Raw genomic sequence first — 26,449 nt, 5'->3', positions numbered from 1 at the left:
TTGTAGATATTTCTGTGTCAAAATTAGCCTCTGGTGATGAGAATATAGTAGAGTCTGCATCTGCTATGTCAACATTAGCCTCTGGGGATGAGACTGTAGTAGAGACTGCTATATCAAAAGTAGCCTCTGGGGATGAAACTGTAGTAGGGACTTCTGTGTGAAATTAACCTCTTGGGATGAGAATGTAGTTCTAGATTTATTCTGTGGAGACAAAGGAATTTGCCGTCGTAGTAAATATGTCATAATCGCTCATACTTTACCTGGTTCACGCTTGGTTAGCACGCCTGTTAGCAACCCAATGACTTTTTGTTGCGATCATTTTGATTGTGGTTCCGAAAACAGATAGCATGAAACAGTTGACCTGGCAATAGTTAATTTTGACATCACACGACGACAGCAAATAAGCCAATTCTGCATTATAAATGCAATGCATTATGGGACAGTTTTACTCTGGGGATGAGACTGTAGTACAGGGTGTCCCTGAAAGAACTGTATCGTCTGAAACTCAATTGTATGGGTATTTTATCGCCACATTTAAATAACTAAATAACTGGTGTGGATGATAAATAAATCGGCTATCATATACTTTTTGAATTTTGACAATTGACCACACCGTTCGTGAAATATAGGAATTTTACGAAACTCCCTCATTTTCAAACCTTTCCACAGATGAAATACCAATCAAGTCACTGCATCATCAGCGCATGAGGCGTCTATTGTCATTGATACTCCATGGAAAGGGCTGAAAATGAGGTAGTTTTGTAAAATTCTTTTATTTCAAAAACGGAGTGGTCAATTGTCAAAATTCAAAAAAGTATTTGATAGCTGATACATTCCTCAACCACATCAGTTATTTAGTTATGATTGGTTTATGCGTTAAAGTACCCAAACAGTTCAGTTTCCGACGATAGTTCTTTCAGGAACACCCTGTAGAAACTAATAATTTGTGAGATAATATTATATTTTGTATTTTTATTTTTAAATCATAAAGCAATATTTTGGAAGCACAAAAGGCAATGTTCAGCAATACTTCAGCTGTACCAAAATTTGTCCAATCTGTCCCACATTGGAATATCCCATTTTTAAAATAAAATGCTCTAAAAAGGCTTAGGAAATCAGTACTGAAATCAGTACTAAGAATTTTGGTTTTTTTTATTTTCTCCAAAAATGAGCATTTTTGCCCAAATTCGACCTCACAGATACATTTTGTAGATTCATCAAGACATTCTAAATATGGATACTTTTATACACTTCAGACCAACAATATAGCAGACTTTATGAGACCAAAAAGTTTCCATTATTCCACTCGTAATGCGGATTTCGACTTCCCAATGCGGATCACAGTAGACAGTTTCTACAGTGTATCAAAATGATTGGTATCCATCAGTATTGAGGGCTGTGCAAATTTTAAATTGCTCGCCCCCTGCCAAAAATTGCTTGCCCTCCCCCAGACTTGATGTATAGCACAGAAGCAAACATTGTTGGGGATCTTGCTCCAGTGTGGGGTCCCTGTGTTGTGTCATTGTAAACAAACAAGATAAATAAACTGTTATTGAATTATATAATATACATTTAATTGTAGTTGTTTTATTGTGGTGTTCATTGCGGGGGGGGGATCACTCCCATTGTGGCCTGTACACGATCTGCCTTTGAATCAACCTTTGAAAAGCACCCTAAACAAGGATTTAACCCTTTGCTAAAACGATACCCTAAACAGGTAACACACGCCTGTTTTGAACCCTAAACAGGGATTTTACTCCTTGCATCAAATTTCATACCCTAAATTTAATTCCCTTTTTTCCAATTGTTTTGACACCCTAAACACGACACGCTGCAGATCGTGCCTACCACCTAAAAAACTACCCTTTTACGCGTTTTCATTATCGCGGATGGTGTACAGGCCACAATGGGAGTGACACCCCCCCCCCCGGGTTCATTGATATCAATGTATATGGAGTACGCAGGGGAGCACTCACTCAAAATGGGTGACCAGGATGTGCGTCAATATTCAGGAGCCCCTATTGCCAAAGGCCAGAAAGGTCCACTTTGCCGGTGGAAAAAAGTTATGCTTTTGTCCATTTACGAGCAAAAAAATTGGGTTCTTTATGCTAAAGTCCAAAATTTTGGGAGAAGGTCCACTTGTTCAAAATCTGCCCCCAAAATAAATCCTGGCTATGCCCTTGCCTATATCTGTACTGAAAGTATTTGTACTTGCACCAGTTGGATTTAATATTAAAATTGAAAAATTTGTTACAAAATTGTACTACAATGTATGAGGTTTTTTTAATGGGCATGGCCTGGAGGGCACTTAACTTTAGGAGTAATGGATGTACCCGCTGGCTTCAGGAAGTAGAGGCCTGCCTAAATGTTGTTTGACAACATGTACAAGAAGGGGGTCATTAGGTATGAACAAATGTAAAAATGGGTCTCAGTGGGTAGGATTTTTTTTTTGCGGCTGAAGCAAAAATTGTTTTCTTACCAAATTTATAATACAAATTTGCTGAAATAAGAGAATTTGAAAGTTTCTGCATTATTTTATTGCATTTTGATGATGACACTTTAAAGACTTGGAGTCATTGGGAAAAGTTGAGTACCCCTCCCGGGTTATATATTACCTTTTGCAGCCAAATCTTCATGATCAGATTGCTTTGCAACCTCCACCACCTTGTTTTCCAATAGGCTACCCTAGCACTACCCTTGGGACAGTGTATTTCTTGAGTGCCCCACCCCAGCTGCAAGTCCCAATTCTCTATATATCATGTACGCAACTTGAATTTGCTACACATACCCCAGTGGCGTGCGCAGGGGGGGGCCACGCCCCACTTTTGTTGGTCATTCTGGGGAAATCAGTCATTTCCCCCCCCGAAATGACTGATTTGGCCCGCACCTTACACTCCTAATCAGACTCCATTCAGGGGAACTGTTACTGAACAACCTGCCCCCCCCCCCACTTTCAATGTGCTGCGCACTCCACTGACATACCCTATCGATTTAATATGCCTATACCCCAGTGGCCTACCCCCCTGTGCTGTTCTGTGCAGTGTACACTGCCTAGCGCCTATCACTAGGCATGTGCCCCTTTTTGCCAAGCTGGCAGTGGTATATGTATACACTGCAATGCACTTAATTGGTGTCCCTATTAAAACTGTCATGCAAGCCAGAGCTGTCTGGTGCCAGGGATCTGCAAAGCTGATTAGCTGCGCCTGTAACCAGGTCATATCAATGCATTACTGGAATTTTAATTTGGAAATACCAAATTGACCCAAAACACTTTAACAGTGATCAGTGAAATTCCAGCCACCCAAATACAGATAGTTTATTGATGATGATAATCATGATCATGGTCATGTATGGGTATAAGCTGTCAAGTGTGATGGATGGATGGATGAGTGCACACTTATATAATGCACTGTATGTATTTGTGATTTATTAAATCTGGATAAGTCTTGCTCTGAACTGATTATGCCAGTCAGATTATACCCTGTCATAACTTATCCAGTTATTTATAGGCATATAGATTTATGATCTTATCAGCTCAGTCCTAACTTAAAACTATGTGTATTTGGGTGGCTGGCATTTCACTGCATACAGTCAAGTGTTTTTGGATCCACATAGTATTTCCAAATTTAAATTCCAGTTACAACCAAAGGCCTATAGTTTTTAAGTTACATGAAAACTATAGTACTTAGTAAATATGCCAGTTCTGCATGATTTACAGTCTGGCTATTAGCCTATTGGTATTACATTAAAATGTAGGCCCACTGGAGATTTCTGTCTGGGAATATTTTTAAAATATTTTTAAAAATATAAAAAATAATAATACACTCTAAAAAGTGAAGGTAAATTTACTCAACCTGCTTAAAGGTCCACTTAAGAATGTACCGTATGTATATGGAATAAATATGAAATATGGACAAAAATCAGATTAATCATTAATGGAATATGCTTTTATATTTTTGTAAAAAAGCAAAAAAAATATGGAACGCTTCACGATTTTGCGTGTCATCCTTGCGCAGGGGCCATGCTAATCTTCTCTGTATCGTTCCAATTTTAGTATATGTGCTGCCGAAGCAAGCACGACTTTAAGGTGAGGATGAGGTCTATATATAGCTGCAATTTATACTGCATCTGAATTCCGTGGTGTTTATAATCTTAAAACTCAAATAACATTACAAAATACAGCAAAGGCTCTCTCAAGAGCAGACTATTTTCAGTTATTAAATAATGAATATTTAAGAGTGTGATTTGATAAGTAATCTTGTTTTTAAATATTTTATTTAAATTTGCTTCCTAAATTGATAATATCCTGCCATATAGCAATATTTACGTCAACATTTTAAAATTTATTTGCAAGCTAATTAATATTCATGAGTATTGCCAGTCCCGAGAGGGCAGTAGAGACAAACAGCCGATCATGCGATCAATAATTGATAAGATCTATAAATAGTAGTGCAAACACTGAACTGCTGCGCAGTGCTCATGTTAGACTTCATTCAAGTCCTGGACTTGATTCATGTCCCGCTAATGCTAACATAGTGTGTAACTTTCTATGTATACTTTTATATCCATGATGGACTTCATTCAAGTCTTGGACTTGATTCATGCCATACAAATTTAGTGCTATGTATTCCTTAATAGCTGTGATTGACTTAATTCTTTTGGACTTGATTCACGTCTTCCCAATTTATGCAACTTGCTGTATTCTTATTATAGCCCTGATAGACTTGCTTCATGTCCTACCAATTTAGTGTGTAACTGTGTATGTATTCCTAATAGCACTGACAGACTTGATTGGTAATTTTGAAAAAGTCCCGCTTTAAAAAAGGTAAAATATTATTATAACAATAAAAATGTATAATCCCAAAGCAATTGTTTTAACAGTCTCAGTCCTAATAAATCATGCATTTACATTTTCTGCTTTACATTTACATGTTTTGCTTTTTCCTGAATTTTAATGTAATTTAATCTATTCCAATATTCCAAAATCCATACTTTTCACAAAAGCACAAGTGTCAAATTCCAGCAAAATATAGTTCTAATTTCCATTTTAGTGTTTTTTTCCTTCAATTTTAATTTGAATATATTATTATTCCAATGTATTATTAAACACTTCCATTTTCACAAATTGCATTTCCAATTCATTATGCAAAATATACTGTTCCTCATTTGATTAAGAAAGGCCTATCTGCAATAGCTGCCCTATAGACAATTTGACCATTTATTTTGTGCATTCTATATTGTTCACATGGTATGTGATACCTGGCAGCCAGGGCGGCGCAACCTATGCGACAGGTCAGGCGATCGCCGCACCAGTTTTGAGCAAAGCAAAAAAAAAAAAAGAGAGAGAGAGAGAAAAGGAAGAAAGAAAGAAAGAAAGAGAGAAAGAAAGAAAGAAAGGAAAAGTATGCACCAAATCGGGTGAATTGAGTTCAGAAATGCAAAATTTCCCTAGGCAACGGGGGACGCTGCCCCTTCCAACACACTGGACCCCCGTATTGGTCATAACTTTACAGCAGGCGCGGTTTAGGGGGCGGGCCCTCCTCCCCCCACAAAAAGAGGAAATGAGAAAGGGGGAAAGCTATAAAAAAAAAAAGGAGCCTTACCAAACAGGAAGGCTAAGATACCCTTCGATAACTATTCATCTACCATTCGAACTCTAATAATACTGTATTGATAGCGGTCGTTACTATTCAAGACCCTCGAATAGTAGTACGACCATTAGTGTAAGATTTTCCTGAATAGTAAGGACCGCTAACTACCCTTCCTCTTACTATTCATAGATTTTAACTACCATTCAGACCAAGTGGCTTAGTATTCTCAACAAGAAGGAAAATTTTCTAAGTATATTACCCTTCAACTAAATTCCTTAATGGTCGACCCCAGGGTCAAGGACTGGAGCATGATGGGAATATATTTATAACTGCCATTTTGAATTGGTGTGAATGCAGAGATGATATGGGACTCTTGTTTTTTGATGTTTTTAGCTGTATTACAGGCATTAATTGTACAAATTATTGGGATGTTGCTTGGCAATTGAATTATGTGATCCATATAGTAATTGTGTGCAAACAAAAATGCTACATGCATGGATAATGTAGTATGTAGGTAAGCTTAAAATATATTTGATGTAACTATAAGTTTTTATGCTGGCAGTTTCTTGAAATAGGGAATGGTCTAGTGCAAGGAGGAGATTATATTGAGGCATTTATTAATAATTATTACATACTGTATCCCGTATATGCAGTTAATTTTTTCCCAGTAAAAAAACGGGCTACTTGCTGAAGATTTTCATGGAGGAATGTACTAATATACTACATGTATATATCATACAGGCCTCCGGCTGGGAACATTTTTTGAATTGTTTGGAATGATATATATTGTCAAAAGATTTGAAATTAGAAAGTAAAGGGTGCATCAGCGCTGCCAGTCATGCTTGCACGATGCAGAAGGGTGGCATTTCGGGGATGTGCCCCCTTCAGTCATACAATCCCTCGTGGCATGTATAGATCCTTGTTTTTGGAAACATCTGGTGTGTGTCCTCATTTGGCATTAAGGAAACCCTGATCAATACACACACCCGAGTGTTATTCAAGCGTGGACATGAGGACTATGCAAGCGCTGACGTCTGAAACTGCATTCAATTGACAAACTGAGGACACTTTTACATGTATGAAATGCAATTTTACCTAGCAACTGCGGACAGTATATTTAATGCATGATAGAGGTATCTTGCAAATGCATGACTTACGGATACATGCAATTGTGCTTGTGCTCCGAAACTGAAGACGGTCTCCCATTGCAATTGTTTAAATGTGAAATATCATGTGCATGTCCTTATGTTTGTCGGTAAATTGCACATACGCCCCCACCACCCTGTCTTGTAACATGTGTAAATTGGGAACGTGTGCCTGAAACTGTCAAAAGGGGACACACATAGATATAATTCTAGCCTAATCACCAATTGTGAACATTTGTGCATCAATTAGGGACATTTGTGTGTGTAAATTGGGGACACGTGTCTGAAACCTACAATCGGGTATATCCTACACCCCCAGACAACTGGGGACATCTTAATTAACACTGGTCATTTTTATCACTACAACTCTACAACTGGGAACATCCCGGTGCTCAAATGTCCCTGTTTGATGCATTTTAGACCAGGAAAATGTCCCCATTCATCTGTGTTTACTGTTTACAAGCTGTTTGTTTTGCATGAAAATATAAACTGTGACTAAGGACATTCTGGGGAGATTCTTCGGACACGGGGTCATCAATTACTGCCCCATGGTGCCCCCTATTGTTATGCCAGAAGAGGTGTAGTAGCACCAGTGATGTCCACAGCTTTTGGAAGTCCTCAGTTGGTGGGAAAAAAGTCCTTGACCATCAGTATACCTCAAGCACCCCTCATGCACACACACCCCAACCCCCATTCAGCTTACATGTATCCTATGCTACATGTAGTATAGCATTCTGCTATACTGGATGGTCCTGTTTAATGGTCGCACCACTACTGGTCAATACTATGGTTTACTGGTGGAAGCCACTAGTATAGCATTTGGCTTACTGGTCCACTAGTGGTCGGCCGCTAATACTACTGGTCAGTACTAGTATTCGGCTTACTGGTCGACCATTAGTATAGCATTCGGCTTACTGGTCCGCTAGTGGTCGACCGCTAATACTACTGGTCACTACTAGTATTCGGCTTACTGGTCGACCATTAGTATAGCATTCGACTTACTGGTCCACTAGTGGTCGACCATTAGTTAGCGTGGCTCATTTGCATAATTCGCCTCATACGAAGGGTAGTCGAAGGGTAGTCGAATAGGAAGGCTAATTTTTCACTACAGAATACTATATATGACCGCTATAATAACTAGCGGTCACATGGCATTCGACCGCTAGCTGACCGCTATTGACGACCGCTTTGTGAAGGGTAGTTGAAGGCTAATGATTTAGGTAAGGGGGAGGAGAGAAAAAGTTAAATTGCACGTAATTGAGTAGGTCCATGCCTAAAAAACCGCACATCGATCGGAAGTAGGCCCTATAATATAGGCCTGATTATTTTAGGCATTACTTGAAGGCGGGTCCTCGTACCAAAAGCATGTGCAAATTACTGCGGGTCACCAAAGTCACTAGACGACAATAATAGGGAAAACTTTCGGCTTTTTCAACATGTTCTAACTAAAATTTTACATACTAATAGTGCCAAAATGTCACCAAATCGCTTCAATTAGGTCTTCATTTTGCAAAATTTTCCAACTTCTCAGCTCCGAGGGGGAACTTGATATCCCCCCTCAGACACCCCCTTGCGTAGTGGATAAACAAGTGTCCATTTTCGCTTCTGCTTTCAACATTTGCCCATTTATGTTTAAACATAGGCCTACAACAATAGGGAAAACTTGTCCACGAAAGGCTTCATGCCATGTCATTTCACAAATTGTTGGTTTTTTCAAACTAAAATTTTACACACTAATAAAGACAAATGGTCCACCAAATCGCTTCAATTAGGTCTTCATTTTGCAAAAGTTTCTTACTTCTCAGGGGGGCACATCCCCCTTCAGACACCCCCCTGCGATACGATGCTCGCTTCACATACATTTTTTTACATATACGATATTTTATTTTAAAGCACCCCGGGGGAAGCAGTCCTGGATCCGCCCTTGTCACTTTGTATATATTGATGGGTCTACTTTCAAATTCTCAGCGGCACCCCCCCCCCCTTTCCCGGGTTTTACAATGTGAAGTTCTTAATCTGCATATTTACCATTGCAAATTGGGGGAAATTATAATAGAGTGATTTTTTTTTCGTGATTCTCGCGCAACCGGGACCTTATTTTGGTGTTAACTTAAGTCTAGAATATCCACAATTTTGTTTAAAAAACAACAGGAAATGGCCTCTAAGCGCATCCAGAAACAAAAAAATTTCCAGGGGCCCTAAAAGCGCCCCTGCACCCTACGCCGTTAGGCGCTCCGCTCGCGTCGCTCACTACGCTCGAATTGGATAGTATATTTCTAGCGCCGCACCACTTATAAATCCCTTGCGCCGGGCCTGCAGCCAGTGCAGATAGGCTTTTCTTGCACTTCACCAAGAATTGTAACCCCCAGAGGTGTATAAGACTATTGAAACTTGATGTTGAGTTTAGCGTCCCATTTTTTTCAGCTCATATATATGAGGCAACTATTTCATTATTCATTATTTTCAAGGTTTCATTATCAGCGGCCTTTTACCAATGTTTATGCGCTTTTGTTCATTCTAATTGCACATGGGTATCGCCAGTCGCAATATAATGTCACAAACACACATAAACATTTATAAAAGTATAATTATCTTGCTTTTTGTTTTTCAAGTTTTAAAACAAACTAAATGTATTCCGAATGTCTTCTTCACTCCAATTTCTACTAACCTCTCTGTAGGCCTATACATTTGAGGGGGGATTGACTCATTAAATACAAAAATAACAATCATGCAGAACATTATGAAATAAATTTTTGGCACCAATTTGTCAAACCTAGGTCTTTACTAGTTAAATTATTACAACATCAACAATGTCCATCTGTAAAAACATTTTGGCTAGGTTGATTTCTCTAGTCTACCCTGGTATCCCAAAGGTATAATTGAAATAATTGTATAGAGCAAGGGTCAAAAACCTGTATATTTTTTATGCTAAAATATTTAGATGGATTCCTCTAATAGTGCTCAAGGCTTTCTATAGTTTTTACAGGGTTCAAATACAAAAAAAAAGCATTTAAAAATTTTGCAGAACAAATTTTCTTTCTGGTTTACTAGTAATTTGCAAAATAATGAATTATTTTCAGATTTTACATCTCAAACGCGGCACAAATTTCATAACGCGGGCGGTGGACGCTAAACACAGAATCAAGTTTCAAGTGCCTAATCACATAACTCTTCATTCCAGTCATGTTAGGTGTGTTTAGATGGTAGCTGTAACCATGCATAGAATGCCCGCATAGATTGTAACTTTAATACAAGTGTTGGAGCCAGCAAATAAATTTGTGCTACATTTAAGAGAGTGTGTTGTCCACACACGACTTATTTGTAAGCCAACATAAAAGTAAGCGTGACCAGGGAAGTGCCACTAGGGCGTGACATTCACTGGTAAATTTTGCCATGATTATACACAATTGGATCATCAAGGTCATGCATACATGCAAGTTCCATGCATGTCTTGTTCACACTGGCGGGCGCCACAGGGGGGCAATTGCCCCCTATGATTTTCAAAAAAGAGGTAAAAGGAAGGAAAAAGAGAAAGAGAAGAAGAGAGAGAAAGGGAGGGAGAGAAAGAGAGGAGGAAAAGAAGAAAAGGAACCATTCCCTCCTGGCCATGGTTAGAAGGAGGAAACTCCCCTACCGGTTTTAAAGTTGTTGGTTTTTATATTTTGGGCCCATTTTCGCCGCAAACTAAATGTAAAAGAGTGAAAAACTCACTCCCGGAAAGAGTGATTCACTTATAAGACCACTCAAAAAGGAGTGAAATGTGTTTTTTAACATTAAAACCACTCAAAAAAGAGTGAAACCACTCTTTAAGAGTGAATTTTAACTCTTTCAAGGAGTTAAATGAAGGACAACACGTTTTTACGTGTTGTCCTTCATTTAACTCCTTGAAGAGTTGAAATTCACTCTTTTAGAGTGGTTTTCACTCTTTTTGAGTGGTTTTAAAGTTTAAAAACACATTTCACTAATTGAGTGGTTTTATAAGTGAATCACTCTTTTGGGGAGTGAGGTTTTCACTCTCTTACATTTAAGAGACTTTGGAAAAATTCTGGCTGCGTCACTTTCCTGGCGCGGCAACACATGCAAGTCTGTGTCATGCAGCAATTATTATAAATAAGTTTACTTTCAGTCCGATATCACACAACTTTTACGGGGTTTCATCACATTGTATATCCAAAACCTATACTAGAACGAAATAGTGCAGAAATATATAAATAAGCAATTGGCTTCATTACGGCCGGCCAGGGTGAAAAAGTGGATCTGTTTTGGTCCTCTCCTAAAATTTTGACCAAGAAAGCATAAAGAACCTAATGTTTTTTCGCTCGCTACACTCGCATGAATGGGCAAATTTGGTCCTTTTCTGACTGAAAAAGCATTAAAAAATTTTCGCTCTCTCGCCGCATAAAGTGGACCTTTTCGGCTTTGAGTGATCATCGGGGGCGACTACCTCCCGCCTATGCTCCTGATTACGGCTTTCAGTTTGAAATATTTCCAACCTCAAGACACCCCTCCTCCCGCCCATTCATATAAAAAAAAACCTATGTATGTAAGGAGCTCCACTGGTGGATGACGTACATAACACAAAAACCGGCATATCATATACAATGCAACTGACTTAACATACACCACGTTGCGACCAGAGGCGTAGATCCGACCGGGGTGGGGGTATAAATCCCCCCAATATTTTGATAGGGAAGATGATGTTGGGAAGATGGTTCATACAATCATTCCCCAATGTTGACGCCTGTATGTGGGATTCTGACCAAAAGTAACCTCATATTTGGACATTTTAGCCTAAAAAGTGCCATTTTTTGCGCTTAGCGCGACTTTATTTAACATTTCCACTATATTTCACTTCGTGCATATTTGTACCATGAACTTCTTTTGTAGCCAAAAGGTGCTGGATTGAGTAGGTCCATGCCTAAAACCATCGGGCTGAAAGTCAGGCCCGTGAATGAAATCCATAAAAATATGCGGTTGGAAAATAAATAAATAACCATAAAAGGGTGAAAATTGTGCATCAAATGGCTTCATTTGTGCTTTCATTTTAAAATTTTCCAAATTCGAGGGGGCACATCCCCCTCAGACACCCCCTCGTCGCGCAAGAAGCCCGGCCAGGTAGCGACAGCCGCCGCATCAAAAATTTACACAATTGTTTTGCCCCCCTATCAAAATACCCTGGCGCCGCCCCTGTGTTCACACTGACCTTACATTTGAAAGTAGCTCGCTACATGTAAGATATCTTACGTGTAAAATTGTCTAAAGTAATTTGCATTTGCATAAATCCAGGCCCAATTACTGGTTATTACCCACTTTGGCCAATTTCACTCCCACCTGGACAAGTCCACCCCAATGATAAACCACAGTAGATCGACAATCCAAAAGATAGAAAATTGTTATGTAATAATGTTAAAGGGGCATTTCGTGATCCACAGCCTCATCCCCCCACTTTTCTCAAAAAAAGTTGAGATTTTTATATCGCTGGAAACCTCTGACTACATAATGTTTATATACAAAATATCTCTTGCAGATTAATTCGTTTAGCAAAGATATCGCGAAATTTGAATTTCGTTCTGGTGCACCAGAACAAAATTACAACGTATTGTCTATGGAGCAGTGTAATACACATTATCATGCATAACTTGCAAACGCAAAATCGGAATCAACTGAAATTTTGAGAATATGCTTTTTTCGTGGATATGTACTGAAAAATGTCATAAAAAGAGGATGCTAGGATCACGAAATACTCCTTTAATATAGAGTGTATCAAAACAATTGGTACCCATCAGTTTTTGGTGATCATGGACAAGACTACTACAACAAAATGCATCATAGCTACCTTATTTATGGATGAATGTTAATACGAGGGGCAGTCAGTATGTTTTAAGAGTTGACTCGTGACGTCATATGTGGATTGTTTTCATGACATTTCTCAATGATTACATAAACACTGCACCTTTGTCTTTCAAACAACACATGTAAAAATTATATCATACACATGATTACGTAACAGCATTAGCATAAAATCAATATACTAGGGACACTGCTAAATCACACAAAAAGGCGGGCCTTTTAAATTACAGAAAAAACATGTGTTTACAATGTCCGAAAACAGCAAAAGTACAAGGTGCATATGGCTAGTTTTGGGCAGGAATAACACTAGGTCCTCCATTTGCATTTGGTAAAATATGAGACTTGCCATTAAACTTGGGTGGAAATGGGACGTCTGGAAACTTCAACAACTTTAGGGACCGATCGTTATTTACGGCAGGGGGGGAATGGGTGTTTTGGCAAAAATATCGACAACAAATTTCGCGTTCCCCCCTCGCGTCCGCTCAAAATTTTCGTGTTTCCCCTTGTTTTCCCAATTTTCTCCATTTAAAATTTAACAATCCCCCCTCCTGGTTCAACTAAAAATTTCAGGTTCCCCCCTCAAGACCACAAAAAAATTTTGTGTTCCCCCCTAAATTTACCCATTCCCCCCTGCCATAAATAACGATCGCTCCCTTAGGGCTTGAATGGAAGCAAAATTATTCTGCAAAAATGGCGAAAATGAAAAAGCAGTTATTACAAATGACATTAATTATCTCCAAAATGAAGCAGACTAAAATATAATGACTGGTCACGTGTGAGAGCTGGTACTCTGTGCGATGATAATTGGTGCAAATGAAACAACAATCTGCGCATGCGCAGGTGGGATGACCGATACAACATGGTGGAAATGCACGAAAATTGCTAAATTCCATGTAAATAGGGCCTAAAATATTATAAATTGCTATTAAAATTGTAATTTAACTATTCATATGAATTTGTATGGATGATCTCAATCTGAAATGAACAGAAAAGTTTTAAAAATAAATTTCTCATTCAAATGATGGCCTCTCTCTTTGTACCACTACTTTTTGTATAAATGTAACAATGGTACAATAACAGTTATATTTTAATCACGGATTCAAATATTTTCTAGGGAGACTCCGTTTAAATGTTTGGAGATTAGTCAATAGAACTGGTAAAAAAAATTAAATTTCCACGTTTGCTATTTTTGGCAATATCAAGATTTTTAAAGAAAGAAAAGCCTTGTTTTTGTCAAAAATAAGACATATTTGACCACGCATTTTAAATAAACTAAAACCTTTACAGCCCAACAATCATGGTTTAATGAACTGGTAGTTTGTGTTCTATTACTGTTCCAAAAGGCAGCATTCTCCATTCTTTAATTCTTGAGAAAATATAGAAAATAAAACAATACCTCATTTCAGCCTCTTATTTCCCTTAACAAAATGCCTCAATTTCACCAGGTGACTCTAGACCCTTGATTTTATGCTAATGCTGTTACGTAATCATGTGTGTGATAGAATTTTTACATGTGTTGTTTGAAAGACAAAGGTACAGTGTTTATGTAATCACTGAGAAATGCCATGAAAACGATCCACAAATGACGTCACGAGTCAACTCTTAAAACATACTGACTGCCCCTCGTATGAAAGGTCGTAAAACTATAAATCATGGGCATTTTAAGAGGATCCAATGCAGCATATTGAAGAACAGGCTTGTCAATAAACACCAATAATATATAAAAAAACAAATGGGTAGCAAACATTTTGATACAGCTTGTATGAAATCTGTTGGCACACTTTTCACACCTTGTTGATAGCTATAGAAAGCATCTCTACTTCCTAGACATATTTTTTGAAAAGTTATAACTGAATTTCAAAAAATATAAATAAAATTTAAGAAACCTCAAAAAAGGAAGCGGGAGGGGACGTGAAACTTTTTTATTTTTTATTTGGCCTAATGTAACTATTTGAATGGGGCTTCCAACTTTGTCAATACTGCTTTTTTCTTAGTTTTTTGCCAAATTTTTCATTTCAAAAATACCAAATGACAATTTGAATGACCTATCCTTCACTTTTAAGCAATTTATAAACAATTTTAATTTTTTACACTTTCACTGGGATCACTGAATGGGTCTTTAATTTGATGTATATAGCAAATGAACTATTTGTATTTGGGCAACTGAGCTTGCAAGTATTCAGGGCCAATTCAGTATTTCCAAAGAAAACTGTAAAAACCATTGAAATGAGTACTTGTGCTGGGTTTAAAGAATTCATTGACCACAAAATAATCAGAGCAAGAATCAAATTGTGAAAAGCATTTTGGAGCGTCTGTATACATATTATAATTATAAACATAAAATGTTCAGGGTCAATTTATATCATTTATTTCCAAAGCAAACTTCCTTTACCTCTGAAATGAAATGGTTATACATGCGTCTCATTTCATATAATAGTTCGGAATAAATACCAGACTCATATCATGATCCCCAAGTCATGTGGTTAAGGAATGTTCTCTGTATTCTTAAACCATATGAGTTGGGGATGATTTGAAGTGACCTCCACTTGAGATGAGTCTGGTATTTATGTATGTGAAATGAGACACATGTAGCAGCCGACAAGTGCATTGTTTTGATATGGATGTACACAAATTCACTTTGCCCCTAATCCCCCAAAAAATTCCTGTCATTAGACCCCGTTATAGTATTCCAAACTTTTCCCCCTGTTTCCCTCACTGTAAAAACCCAAAGTTACGGAAATTTCCACTTTTTGCTGCAATTTTTGCATAAAATTTGTTGATTTTGCACCCCCTCCTCTGAAATTCACTTTTCCCCTAATCCCCCCGGCAAAAAAATTCCTGGCACCGCTAATGCTCAACTTTAAAGTTTGTGCCTGTCATTAGACCCCCCAAACTTTATAATAAATGTACATGAGTACCACACACAAAAAGGTGATCATTCCATATCTTTATTACATAAAAATGAACAATACAAAAATAACATGTACTCACATGACTGAAGACCTAACATAATTGTGAAACTTAAACTAATTTTATTTGGCAAAACATTAAAAGGGCATTTTGTGATCCACAGCATCATCCCCCCTCAAAAAAAAAAAAAAAATTGAGATTTTTAAGCCCTACAAAATAATTATGTAATAAAAATTTCTTGCAGATTAATTTGTTTAGCAAAAATAGAGAGATTTAAAAAAAATTACCTCCGGCAGACCAGAGCGAAATTACAACACATTGTCTATGGAGTAGTGTAATACACATAATCATGCATAACTCGAAAAACACAAAATCAGAATCAACTGAAATTTTGGGAATAAGCTTTTTTTGTGTGGAGATCTACTGAAAAATGTCATAAAAAGAGGATGCTAGGATCACGAAATACTCCTTTTAGGTGGTACTACACCCCCTGATAAATTCTACATACTGGTAACAAAGCTTATGTATATTATATGGGCAAGGAATCCAATTATTTCACTGAAATTTCAGTGATTCAAGACAAGTGGTTCATTATATGTTAAAAAGAGGTACATCTTTTTTTATCATAAAAGCTCATAAATAACGTACCACTTGTCTTGAGTCACTGAAATTCCAGTGTAGCAATTCCTTGCCCCTATACATAACTTTTGTTACCAGTGTGTTATTATTTTTTGAGAAAAATGCAAAAATAGTCACAAATTTATCAAGAGGTGTATATGTAGTACCACCTTAATAGAAAATAAGTATACTTCAGGGTACATGTACCTATTATTTCAGCAGCCATCCAAAATCATGAAGTGGGTAATTGCAATAGCTGCCTTGTAAACATATGGCAATTTACACAGTATATTTTACTCATCTCACATGGCTGCTATTGCACTTACCCACTTAAGGCACTGAGCAGTCAATACGTAGCATATGTCAGGGGTTTAGTACAAGGTAGCTCTATCTGCAATAATATTAAAGCTGCCCTATAGACATTTGACAGTTTCTGCCAGGCGCTTAGCCAGCATTGTCAGTCCGAGGTGGCAAACGTCAGTATCGTCCCTATTTTTACTCTCCCTCTCCTCCCTTTCCCTTTTCTTTTTCTCTCCCCTTCCTCCCCTTTCCCTTCTCTTTCCCCTCTCCTGCCCCTTTCCTTCTCTTTCTCCCTCTCCTCCCCCTTTCTCTTCTCTTTCTCCCTCTCCTTCCCCTTCTTTCTCTCCTTTCTCCCCTTTCTCCCCTTCTTCTCGTCCCTATTTTTCCGCTTCTTCGTCCCCATTTTAGGTGTCCGAGGGGGCAGTCTGCCACCCTGCTGGCTACGCTACTGGTTTCTGTATTAAATAGTGTATGTCCGGTACACAGATGACACCTGGCAGCAATTGCAGGTCATGTCAGGTAGGGCAATCTTTTACTAATTACCCTTGATGTGTTTTTTCATGGTCCTTTGCCGTTCTAGCTGTGCTGTAAGTTTTCTCACATAAACCGCACTTGAAGCGTTTATAATGCGTCATTTCATGGGTTCTATAATGTGTGTGTTGTATAAACCGCTTCTTGCAAAATTTACACTCGTAATTTGTTTCTCCCGTATGAATCATCTCATGCATGCGTTTTGTTAGAAGGCGCTTGAAGACTTTGTCATAATATGTGCATTTATAGGTAGCATTGTGCGCTTTTTCATGTTCATTCCTGTGTCCTGATTGGCTGAAGGTTTTCTCGCAAAATTGAAAACGACATTTAAAAGGTCGTTCACCAGTGTGGATTCTTTCGTGTTTTTTCACGTTTCCTTTATCGTTGAACGCCTTTCCACAAATTCTGCACTGGTGGCGCTTTTCTCCTGTATGAAGGCGTTCATGCTCGGTTCTATGACCTGCTTGGGAGAATCGCTTCTCACAAAACGACATTTGTGAGGTTTCTCACCCGTATGTGTCAACTTCGTGCCACGTAAGAAATCGTTCCTCATGAAAGGTTTTCTCACAGTAGCTACACTTGTATGCTTTTCCGCGTCTGTGTGTTTTTTCTCATGTTGGTTTCTATCGCCTTAGTTGTGAAATAACTTTTACAATACTTGCACTTGAACTGTTTCTCGCGTTTTGTCATTAACCCTTCCTCAGCATCACTAGTGCCCTCTGTATGCGCCTTCTCATGTTTTTTCCATAGGTAGTTTGTACTATACGTTTTATCACAAAAGCGGCATTGAAATCGTGTGATATGCGTAGTTTCATGCGTTTTACAGTGGCCATGCGTGATGAATCGTTTGTTGCAATATTGGCATTCGAAACGTGTTTCACCGGTATGAATCATTTCATGTGCTTTCAAACCCTGCGCAGTTTTTAATACTATGTCGCAATATTGGCATTTAAAGCGGGCTAATTTTGTGTGGTTTTTTTCGTGTTTTTTCAAGATAGCAACACTTGCGTAATCCTTTGGACAGTACTGGCAGCGATAGCGTTTTCCATTCTTTGGTTTTGTTGCATCCTTATTTGGAAATGTGTCTACCTTATTTGGAAATGTGTCTACCTTATTTGATAATGTGTCTACCTTAATTGGAAATGTGTCTACCTTATTTGGAAATGTGTCTACCTTATTTGGAAATGTGTCTACATGTACCTTATTTGGAAATGATTTACTTGTTCCCAATTCAGACGATGTTTTAGCATTCTTGTTTTTCTTAGTTGTTAAATCGGTCAACTTCTTTACTTTTGTACTTTTCACCAATGCTGGTGATGCTTTAGCTTCACATTTCTTCTTCTTTGAATTGAGTAATTCATCTTTTTGACTTTTCACTGATTTGGAAGATGTTTTATCATTCTTATTTTTGCTTTTGCTATCTTTGTGATCTGCCAAATCAGTCAACTTTGTCACCTTTTTACTTTTTAATGTGTCTACCTTATTTGGAAATGTGTCTACCTTATTTGGAAATGTGTCTACATGTACCTTATTTGGAAATGATTTACTTGTTCCCAATTCAGACGATGTTTTAGCATTCTTGTTTTTCTTAGTTGTTAAATCGGTCAACTTCTTTACTTTTGTACTTTTCACCAATGCTGGTGATGCTTTAGCTTCACATTTCTTCTTCTTTGAATTGAGTAATGCATCTTTTTGACTTTTCACTGATTTGGAAGATGTTTTATCATTCTTATTTTTGCTTTTGCTATCTTTGTGATCTGCCAAATCAGTCAACTTTGTCACCTTTTTACTTTTTAAAGATGCTTGGGATGTTTTAGCATTGCGTTTCCTGCTCACAAAATCGGTTACTTTGTCTTTAGGACACTTAACTAGTTCTGAAGATGTTTTATCATCCTTATTTTTCTTACTTGCTAAATCAGTCAACTTTTTCACTTTTGTGCTTTTCACAGATGCTTGGGATGTTTTAGCATCATGTTTCCTATTCACAAAATTGGGTAATTTGTCTTTTGGACTCTTCACCAGTTTAGAAGATGTTTTATAAGCCTTGTTTTTCTTATTTCCTAAATCAATCACTTTTTTACTTTTCTTCAATGCTTGGGTTGTTTTAGCATTGTGTTTCTTACTCTTGAAATTGGATAATTTGTCTTTGGGTGGACATTTGGGTGTATTTGTGGCACATTTGGGTTTATTTGTGAGACATTTGGGTGTATTGGGTTTGCTATTCACTATCTTGATTAACTTGCCTTTCTGACATTTTCCCAATTCTGAAGATGTTTTACCATTCTTGTTTTTGATATTTTTTACATCAAATGACTTGCCTGTACTTGCTTTTCTTTTCAATGTACCCGATGATTTATTTCCATTCTCTGATTTACTCTTCTTGTTTTTGTTACCATGGTAACTCACTGACAACTTATTTTCATTCTCTGATTTCCTTTTCACCAACTTTGCTGCTGTTTTGCCATTCTTGTTTCCATGGTTACTCGCTACATCATTCATTGTCTTCCTGGATTTGTCATGTTGATCAGATATCTTTGTACCACTTTTGTTAGGATATTCTGGGTGTATTTGTGAGACATTTGGGTGTATTTGTGACACATTTGTGTGTATTTGTGACACATTTGGGTGTATTTGCGACACATTTGAGTGTTTTTGTGATGCATTTGGGTGTATTTTTTGCTTCTTTTTAGGAATTCTCCACTGTAGTTTATCTGTACCAGGATTTGTTAAGCACTTTGATGTGTTTCCTTTTTTATGTGCAGCACCATGCAGATCTTGCTCACTGGGATCCATGTTGATTTCTGCAGCCACCACAGTTTCTTTTAAGCCTATGCAGGTATCTGTTGGTTTTTTGTTTGGCTCTGGTTTCTGATTGTGCACAGCATTTCCGTTAATTCTTTGAGATGGCTCAAGCACTTTGGTAGTTATTTCTTTTAATAACTTTTGCTGCGTAGTGTTACCATGGTTACTGTTCATTTGTGAACACATTTTGGTAGAAGCCTGAGAAACCTTAGACTCCTTCACAGACTTTGCTTCTCCAGTGGTAATGCAAGATTTTTTGTGTTGGTTCGAACTTTGGGCGTGGTCATTAGAACTGCTGGAATTGTTGTGTTCCACCAACGGTGCTTCCAATAACTTATCAGAGTTTACTATATCCTTACCATGGTTTACTGTATCCTTACCAGGGTTTACTGTATCCTTACCAGGGTTTACTGTATCCTTACCAGGGTTTACTGTATCCTTACCAGGGTTTACTATATCTTTTACTGTATCCTTACCAGGGTTTACTTTTTCTTTTACTGTATCCTTACCAGGGTTTACTTTTTCTTTTACTGTATCCTTACCAGGGTTTACTGTATCCTTACCAGGGTTTACTTTATCTTTTACTGTATCCTTACCAGGGTTTACTATTTCGTTTACTGTATCCTTACCAGGGTTTACTGTATCCTTACCAGGGTTTACTATATCTTTTACTGTATCCTTACCAGAGTTTACTGTATCCATACCAGGGTTTACTGTATCCTTACCAGGGTTTACTGTATCCTTACCAGGGTTTACTGTATCCTTACCAGGATTTGTTATACACTTTTCTACCTCTTTAGAAGACATTTCAACATTATTGCATTGAATTTCATCCTCATTTTGAACACTGATTGTCCTACCAGGGTCTACTATATCCTTACAAGGGTTTACTATATCCTTACCAGGGTTTACTATATCTGTACCAGGGTTTACTATATCCTGACCAGGGTTTACATTAAGAGTGGTTTTATTGACAAGTTGTGGGATTTCATCATTGACAACCATCTTCTTCTGTGCATTATCTGACTTGCGTATCCTAGCATCATTGTTATGACAAGATACATCATCTTTCAGGAGGATTTTGTTTGGTAAATCATTACTGTTTTCATTGTAGTATTCCCAAGAAATATTGTCATTGGCAGCCATCTTGTTGATATCATTATTGCAATTTATATCCACCAGTACCATTCTGTTGCCAATGCCATGGAGATTATCATCAGAAGGATCTATCTGTATTTCTGCATCACCATCAGTTCTGGTTATCGTTCTCATATCATCTTTGTGTACAAGTGATTTCTGGATCTGTATTTCTGCATCAGCATCAGTTCTTGTTCTCATTTCATCTTTGTCTGCAAGTGATTTCTGGATCTTTATTTCTGTGTCAGCATCCGTTCTTGTAATAGTCCTCATGTCATCTTTGTCTGCAAGTGATTTCTGGATCTGTATTTCTGTGTCAGCATCCGTTCTTGTAATAGTCCTCATGTCATCTTTGTCTGCAAGTGATTTCTGGTAAATTTGCTTCATCTTCAATCGTTTCCATTCTATGGGTACACTGTTCACCTGTGTAGTGTAATTAATAAATAAATAAATTAATGCACTATCTAAACTATCTTCACTTTGGTGTCGATTACAGACTACAGACGACAAGTTTTAAAAAAATTTCAAAATTAAACAAATTCAGAATTGTACATTTTCATGACCATATTTGGAATCAGCATGAAAAATCCAAAAAATGAGTACAAACAAGCCCAGTTCAGTAGTTCTTGAGATAGTGTAATATATGAATTAATAATCAATTCATGCACTATTTAATGCTTTGCATGCTGGCCATAGGTTTAATTTGAAATATTTTCTCAAAATATCCAGAGCTATTTCAAGAAACAATGAACTGGGCTTGTTTGTTCTCATTTTTGTAACATTTTTGAATTGTAATTATGAGCTTGTTGTCTACATGTACAGTTGCACAGCTAGGGGTTGTGGCGCCAGGCAAGGATGTATAATATGGCGACCCCCGCACCCATTTTTGAAATTTGCACAAACACCACTTTAATGAAATTTGGTTACAATGAAGTTGAATTTCGGTCTTAAATTGATCTTTCGAAATGACTATTTGTGCTGAAATGCGCGCGTAAATTAATACTTTGGCACCCCTAAATGTGGCACCGGGGCATGTTACCCCCCCCCTTGCCTCTCTTAGTTACGCCACTGTACATTTGACACCAGGGATGATGGGGCATGTAATTCTTGGGAGTAACATTTTTAAAAGTACATTCCTCAATTATCCCTATAGGTATTACATGCCCCCCCACTACCCATTGTTTCTATCATCCAATTCCCAGGTTGTAGCTAGCACAAACTGCATGTTTCTACTGGGGAAAAGTTGGCGGATGATGCAGTTGTAAATAGTTTAGAGTGTTACCGGCTATGTGTTCAGTGGATTGGTTCAGAGTGATGCGGTGTGGACACCCGGCAACCATGATCCACCACATGAGGTAGAGCATGCGGTGTGACACCTGGTATACATTGCATCTGCCAGTAGAAACACAGTTATTAATGCCTCGATCTCCCCACAATTTGCATACCTTTGGTGGTAGGTATAGCAGGACTGCGTGATGATGAGCTGATGACTCTGTATGTGTGATAGAAATATGATTGTGTCCTGATAGAATTGGTGTCCTGATAGAATTGGTGTCTAATCCTCCCTTCCACCATTCCTTCACCCACTCCTTCCCCTACCCCTTCCCCCACCCCACCCCTAAAACTGGTGTCTACATACCTTTGTAGTACGGTGTGATGGTTATGATTCCGTATGTTTGATAGGAATCTGACTGTGCCCTGATAGAATTTGTGTCTACCCCTCCCACTCCCCCATCCCTTCCCCCACCCCACCCCAGAACGGATGTCTGCGTACCTTTGGTGGTATGTTTGGGCTTGAATACCAGTACGGTGTGATGGTTAGCTGATGACTTTGTATGTGTGATAAATATCTGACAACATCGTGATAGAATTTGTGTCTATCCCTCCCTCCCCTTCCCCTCCCGTCCCCCACTCCTTCCCCCACCCCTGATGTCTACGTACCTTTGGTGGTATGTTTGGGCTTGAATACCAGTACGGTGTGATGGTTATCTGATGACTCCGTATGTGTGATAAATATCTGACTACACTGTGATAGAATTTGTGTCTACAATACTTGCAAACACGAGGTGGCAGTAGATCCCACTGACGACATCTTATCATATCCATGTTGTGGCTGAAATAGAATGAAAGAAAAAGGTTAGACGTCATGGACTTATGTTATAAGAGGGGGCAGGACATTCCACTATGTCAAACTTTAGAAGCCAGAAAAAATATAGCCTCATTACAAATGTATAGTCATAATGCATATAAACTGCCATTTGGTTTTGTTATGGCGAATTTCAGGCAGGCTGCACACTGCAGATGCCTGGGTGCATATGATTGCCATTTATGGGGGTGAGTACTTGGTACAATGATCGTACAAGGACTTGCTGCAAACATAGGTAATATTTTCTGCCTTTTGGTGCATGGTACATGTATATGAATGAGCCTTTCTTTCTAGGCCAATTATTTTGGAATATGGATGAGCGAGTCCTTTTTTAAATTCCCTGAATTTCGGGGGGCAAATAGCTGAATTTTGCCTCACTGTAGGCCTACACACGACATGTAGCCAATTTTTTAAATCCCCCCACAAAAGAAGTTTTTTGTCCGAAAATGTCTTGAAAAATGGTATATTGATGGGTCCACTTTGAAACTCTCAGAGAGAGGCGTGCACACCCTTTTTTTTAAATCAATCCAAAAGAGCTAATTTAGCTGCTTGTTTTAGTAAAAAGGGCACCCTCAATAATTATGCCTCCACCGCGAGGCATACTGTTTTTGCACTGTCCGTCCTTCCGTGCTTCCATCCTTCCGTCCGTCCGGATGCTGTATCTCGGGCATGGATGGGCGGATTGACTTCAGATTTTCAGGATAGGTGGGTCATGGTAAAAAACTCTGGATACTTTTTTTTGGGTTAGGTTCAAGGTCATATACTGAGGTCAAAGGTCATTTGAGGTCAAACAAGGTAAACTTGTAAATTGGGTCTCATATGAACAGTTCAAATCCTATTGCAACCAAACTTGAGTCATAGCTGCACTTTCCGAACCCTCATATATTGGTGGTGATATAAGGTCATATACTGAGGTCAAAGGTTATTTGAGGTCAACTTTTGGTTAAAATTTAGTCTCATATGAACAATTTAAATCCTAATGCAACCAATCTTGGCTCATAGCTACACTATGGAAACCCTCATTTATTTATCGGGGGACCTTTTTATACTTTGTTGCATGTAGTCCTACAGGGGGGCCCATTTTCCTTCTTTACCTCTTTTCTCAGAGACTAGGTGATGCATGTTCCTCAAACTTGGTGGGTGGGTGCATCTTGACCCCAGGCTTGGTTAGTGGGTTAAAGGTCACAGGAGGTCATCCAGGGGTCATCTGAGGTCAAATTAGCAAAAACTGTCATATGGGCATGAAACTTGGTAGGTACAGTCAACATTTAGAACCAAATTTTTGGAAGGTAATTTTGGGGTCATCTGGGGTCATCTGAGGTCAAATTAATAATAACTGTGGTATGGGTATGAAACTTGGTGGGTATGATCAACATTTAGAGACAAATTTTTGGAAGGTCATTTTGGGGTCATCTGGGGTCACCCAGGGGTCAACTGAGGTCAAATTAGTAATAACTGTGGTATGGGCATTACACTTGGTGGGTACTTTCAACATATAGAGCCAAATATTGGAAGGTCATTTTGGGGTCATCCAGAGGTCATCTGAGGTCAAATTAGTAAAAACTGTTGAATGGGCATGAAATTTGGTGGGTAAAGTCAACATTTAAGGCCAAATTTTTGGAAGGTCACTTCAGGGTCATCAGAGGTCATCCACGGATCATCTGAGGTCAAATTAGTACAAACTGTCGTATGGGCAGGAAACTTGGTGGGAACAGTCATTATATAGAGCCAAATTTTTGGAAGGTCTTTTTGGGGTCACCAGGGTCATCTGAGGTCAAATTAGTAAAAACTGTCGTATGGGCATAAAACTTTATGGGTACAATCACCATCAGTCAGGTAATCATGACAGCCGAGTCATCCAGGTGTCATCTGATGTCAAATTCAGTCTGCCCTTGAGGCTTGAAACTTTGTATCAACTTTTGAGTGCCACTGCCACATTGCTCCCTTTGGTGGAGGCATCACGGTCGACGCTTTGCGTTGAAAACCGCGACATCCGAGAACCGCGGTCCATCTAGTTTTTATGCTGGGATTGAATACCCTGCACCCCCAATAATTTTCAGGTGAAATGAAAAAATGTCATCATAAAAATGGGTGTTTCCAGCCTCAAGCTAACCAATAGCTACAGCCTTACCCAGATCTGATCATTGAACCATGATGGTTGATTAGAACTTTCTTGCAAATGACCACTGTGAAGAAGTGACCAGCAAGAGAGATTGACTTGCGTTGATCCATTTGAATCCCGGGATTTGAATCCACATGTAGAACTGTCAATCCCACCCTAGCACTTTTCATTCAAAATGATATACTGCAAACAACATATCGATCAAGTGACATAGGGCCTCAAATTCGAAGCTAAAGTCTAAGTCAGCACAAAACCTACCCTAACCCTTAGTTCAGGCTGATCATACAATGTAGATCACTCTAGACTCGACTACTGGCTAATTGATACTTGGCTGGTTCAGCCCCGGCGGTTCAGCAGGCGGATGACTGCAGTTGGCATTTTGTCATGCTACTAGTGGCTAAAACTCTGAGCTTTCTTGCTTCATCACAGATGCCAGGGTAAAATGATAACTTTTAATGCATGCATGTGCAAAACGTTAACTCAGAGAAGATTTAATAAGTTAATAATATTATCCTTACCTTGCTTGAGAAAATGAAGAAACTAGATAGACATTGTTGTTTTCTTGCAAACTATTTCACACAGCGCAGGCCAGGGCCGTATCAAGCGGGGTAGCCAGGGAAGGCCAGGCACACATGCATCTTAACACATGTGCCAGGGTGGTTGTATAATAGCTGAGACTATTTGTTGGTTATAAAGAGAGGTAAACAAAACTCCAAATTGAAGCACTAACACACACACATAGTACATTAACACATTCATATAAAATGATAATCATGCAGTGTTGCCAGAAGTGTGATACCAAGTCAAATGTGGCAGCTGATAAATAAAGTAACCCAATTTCCAGTTAAAGGGAATAAACACCCACATTGAAGCATAACACCAGAGAATAAAATTGTAGAATCCAGAGATTCGTACATTTACATTTAGCCTGAATTGTGTGCAAATAATCGAAAAATCACCCATTTTTTTCTCTTTACCATTGGTTTCTGGGGCAGGAAACCAAATGTTGCTAGGAGCCAATGTTGGAAAGTCGCCCACCCATTGGTTTTTGTGGGACAGGAAATTGTCAAAAGTCACAGGGAAAATCTTCAAAATGTGCCCAAATCACAATCAACATGAAAAGAAACTTGCAATTTGCAATACTATGCCGTAGGGGTTGAAATATTTTCAAGTAAGAAAAAAGTTGATTAAATGCTTAACTTGTTAAGCTGATATTTTTAAATACCAACTAGTCCTACTCATAAAATAGAGTCCAACTTATATTATAATATATAATATCACTAATTTAAAGTAACAT

The 26,449-nt window shown here is 38.4% G+C and overlaps 2 protein-coding genes and 1 non-coding gene across 3 annotated transcripts in view; 1 reads left to right on the top strand and 2 right to left on the bottom strand.

Moving 5' to 3' along the window:
* Nucleotides 1-26,449, top strand: part of LOC140168561 (soma ferritin-like) — a 122,841-nt gene that overhangs the window by 29,316 nt on the left and 67,076 nt on the right. The gene's annotated exons all lie outside the window — the stretch shown is intronic.
* On the bottom strand, nt 3,972-4,078 carry LOC140168807 (U6 spliceosomal RNA). The gene has a single exon (XR_011861263.1). It is a non-coding gene; the product is annotated as a U6 spliceosomal RNA (small nuclear RNA).
* On the bottom strand, nt 15,525-22,891 carry LOC140168559 (uncharacterized). Its single transcript, XM_072191960.1, has 3 exons — nt 22,826-22,891; nt 22,330-22,376; nt 15,525-21,307 (listed from the first exon to the last, which is right to left on the bottom strand). Exon 3 carries the CDS (start codon nt 21,269-21,271, stop codon nt 17,519-17,521), a length of 3,753 nt encoding a protein of 1,250 aa, XP_072048061.1. The 5' UTR covers nt 21,272-21,307; nt 22,330-22,376; nt 22,826-22,891; the 3' UTR covers nt 15,525-17,518.

The sequence above is a fragment of the Amphiura filiformis genome, chromosome 13 (genome assembly GCF_039555335.1).
Source record: "Amphiura filiformis chromosome 13, Afil_fr2py, whole genome shotgun sequence".
Classification (NCBI taxonomy): Eukaryota; Metazoa; Echinodermata; class Ophiuroidea; order Amphilepidida; family Amphiuridae; genus Amphiura; species Amphiura filiformis.
This window is presented reverse-complemented; position numbering and strand designations above follow the sequence as displayed.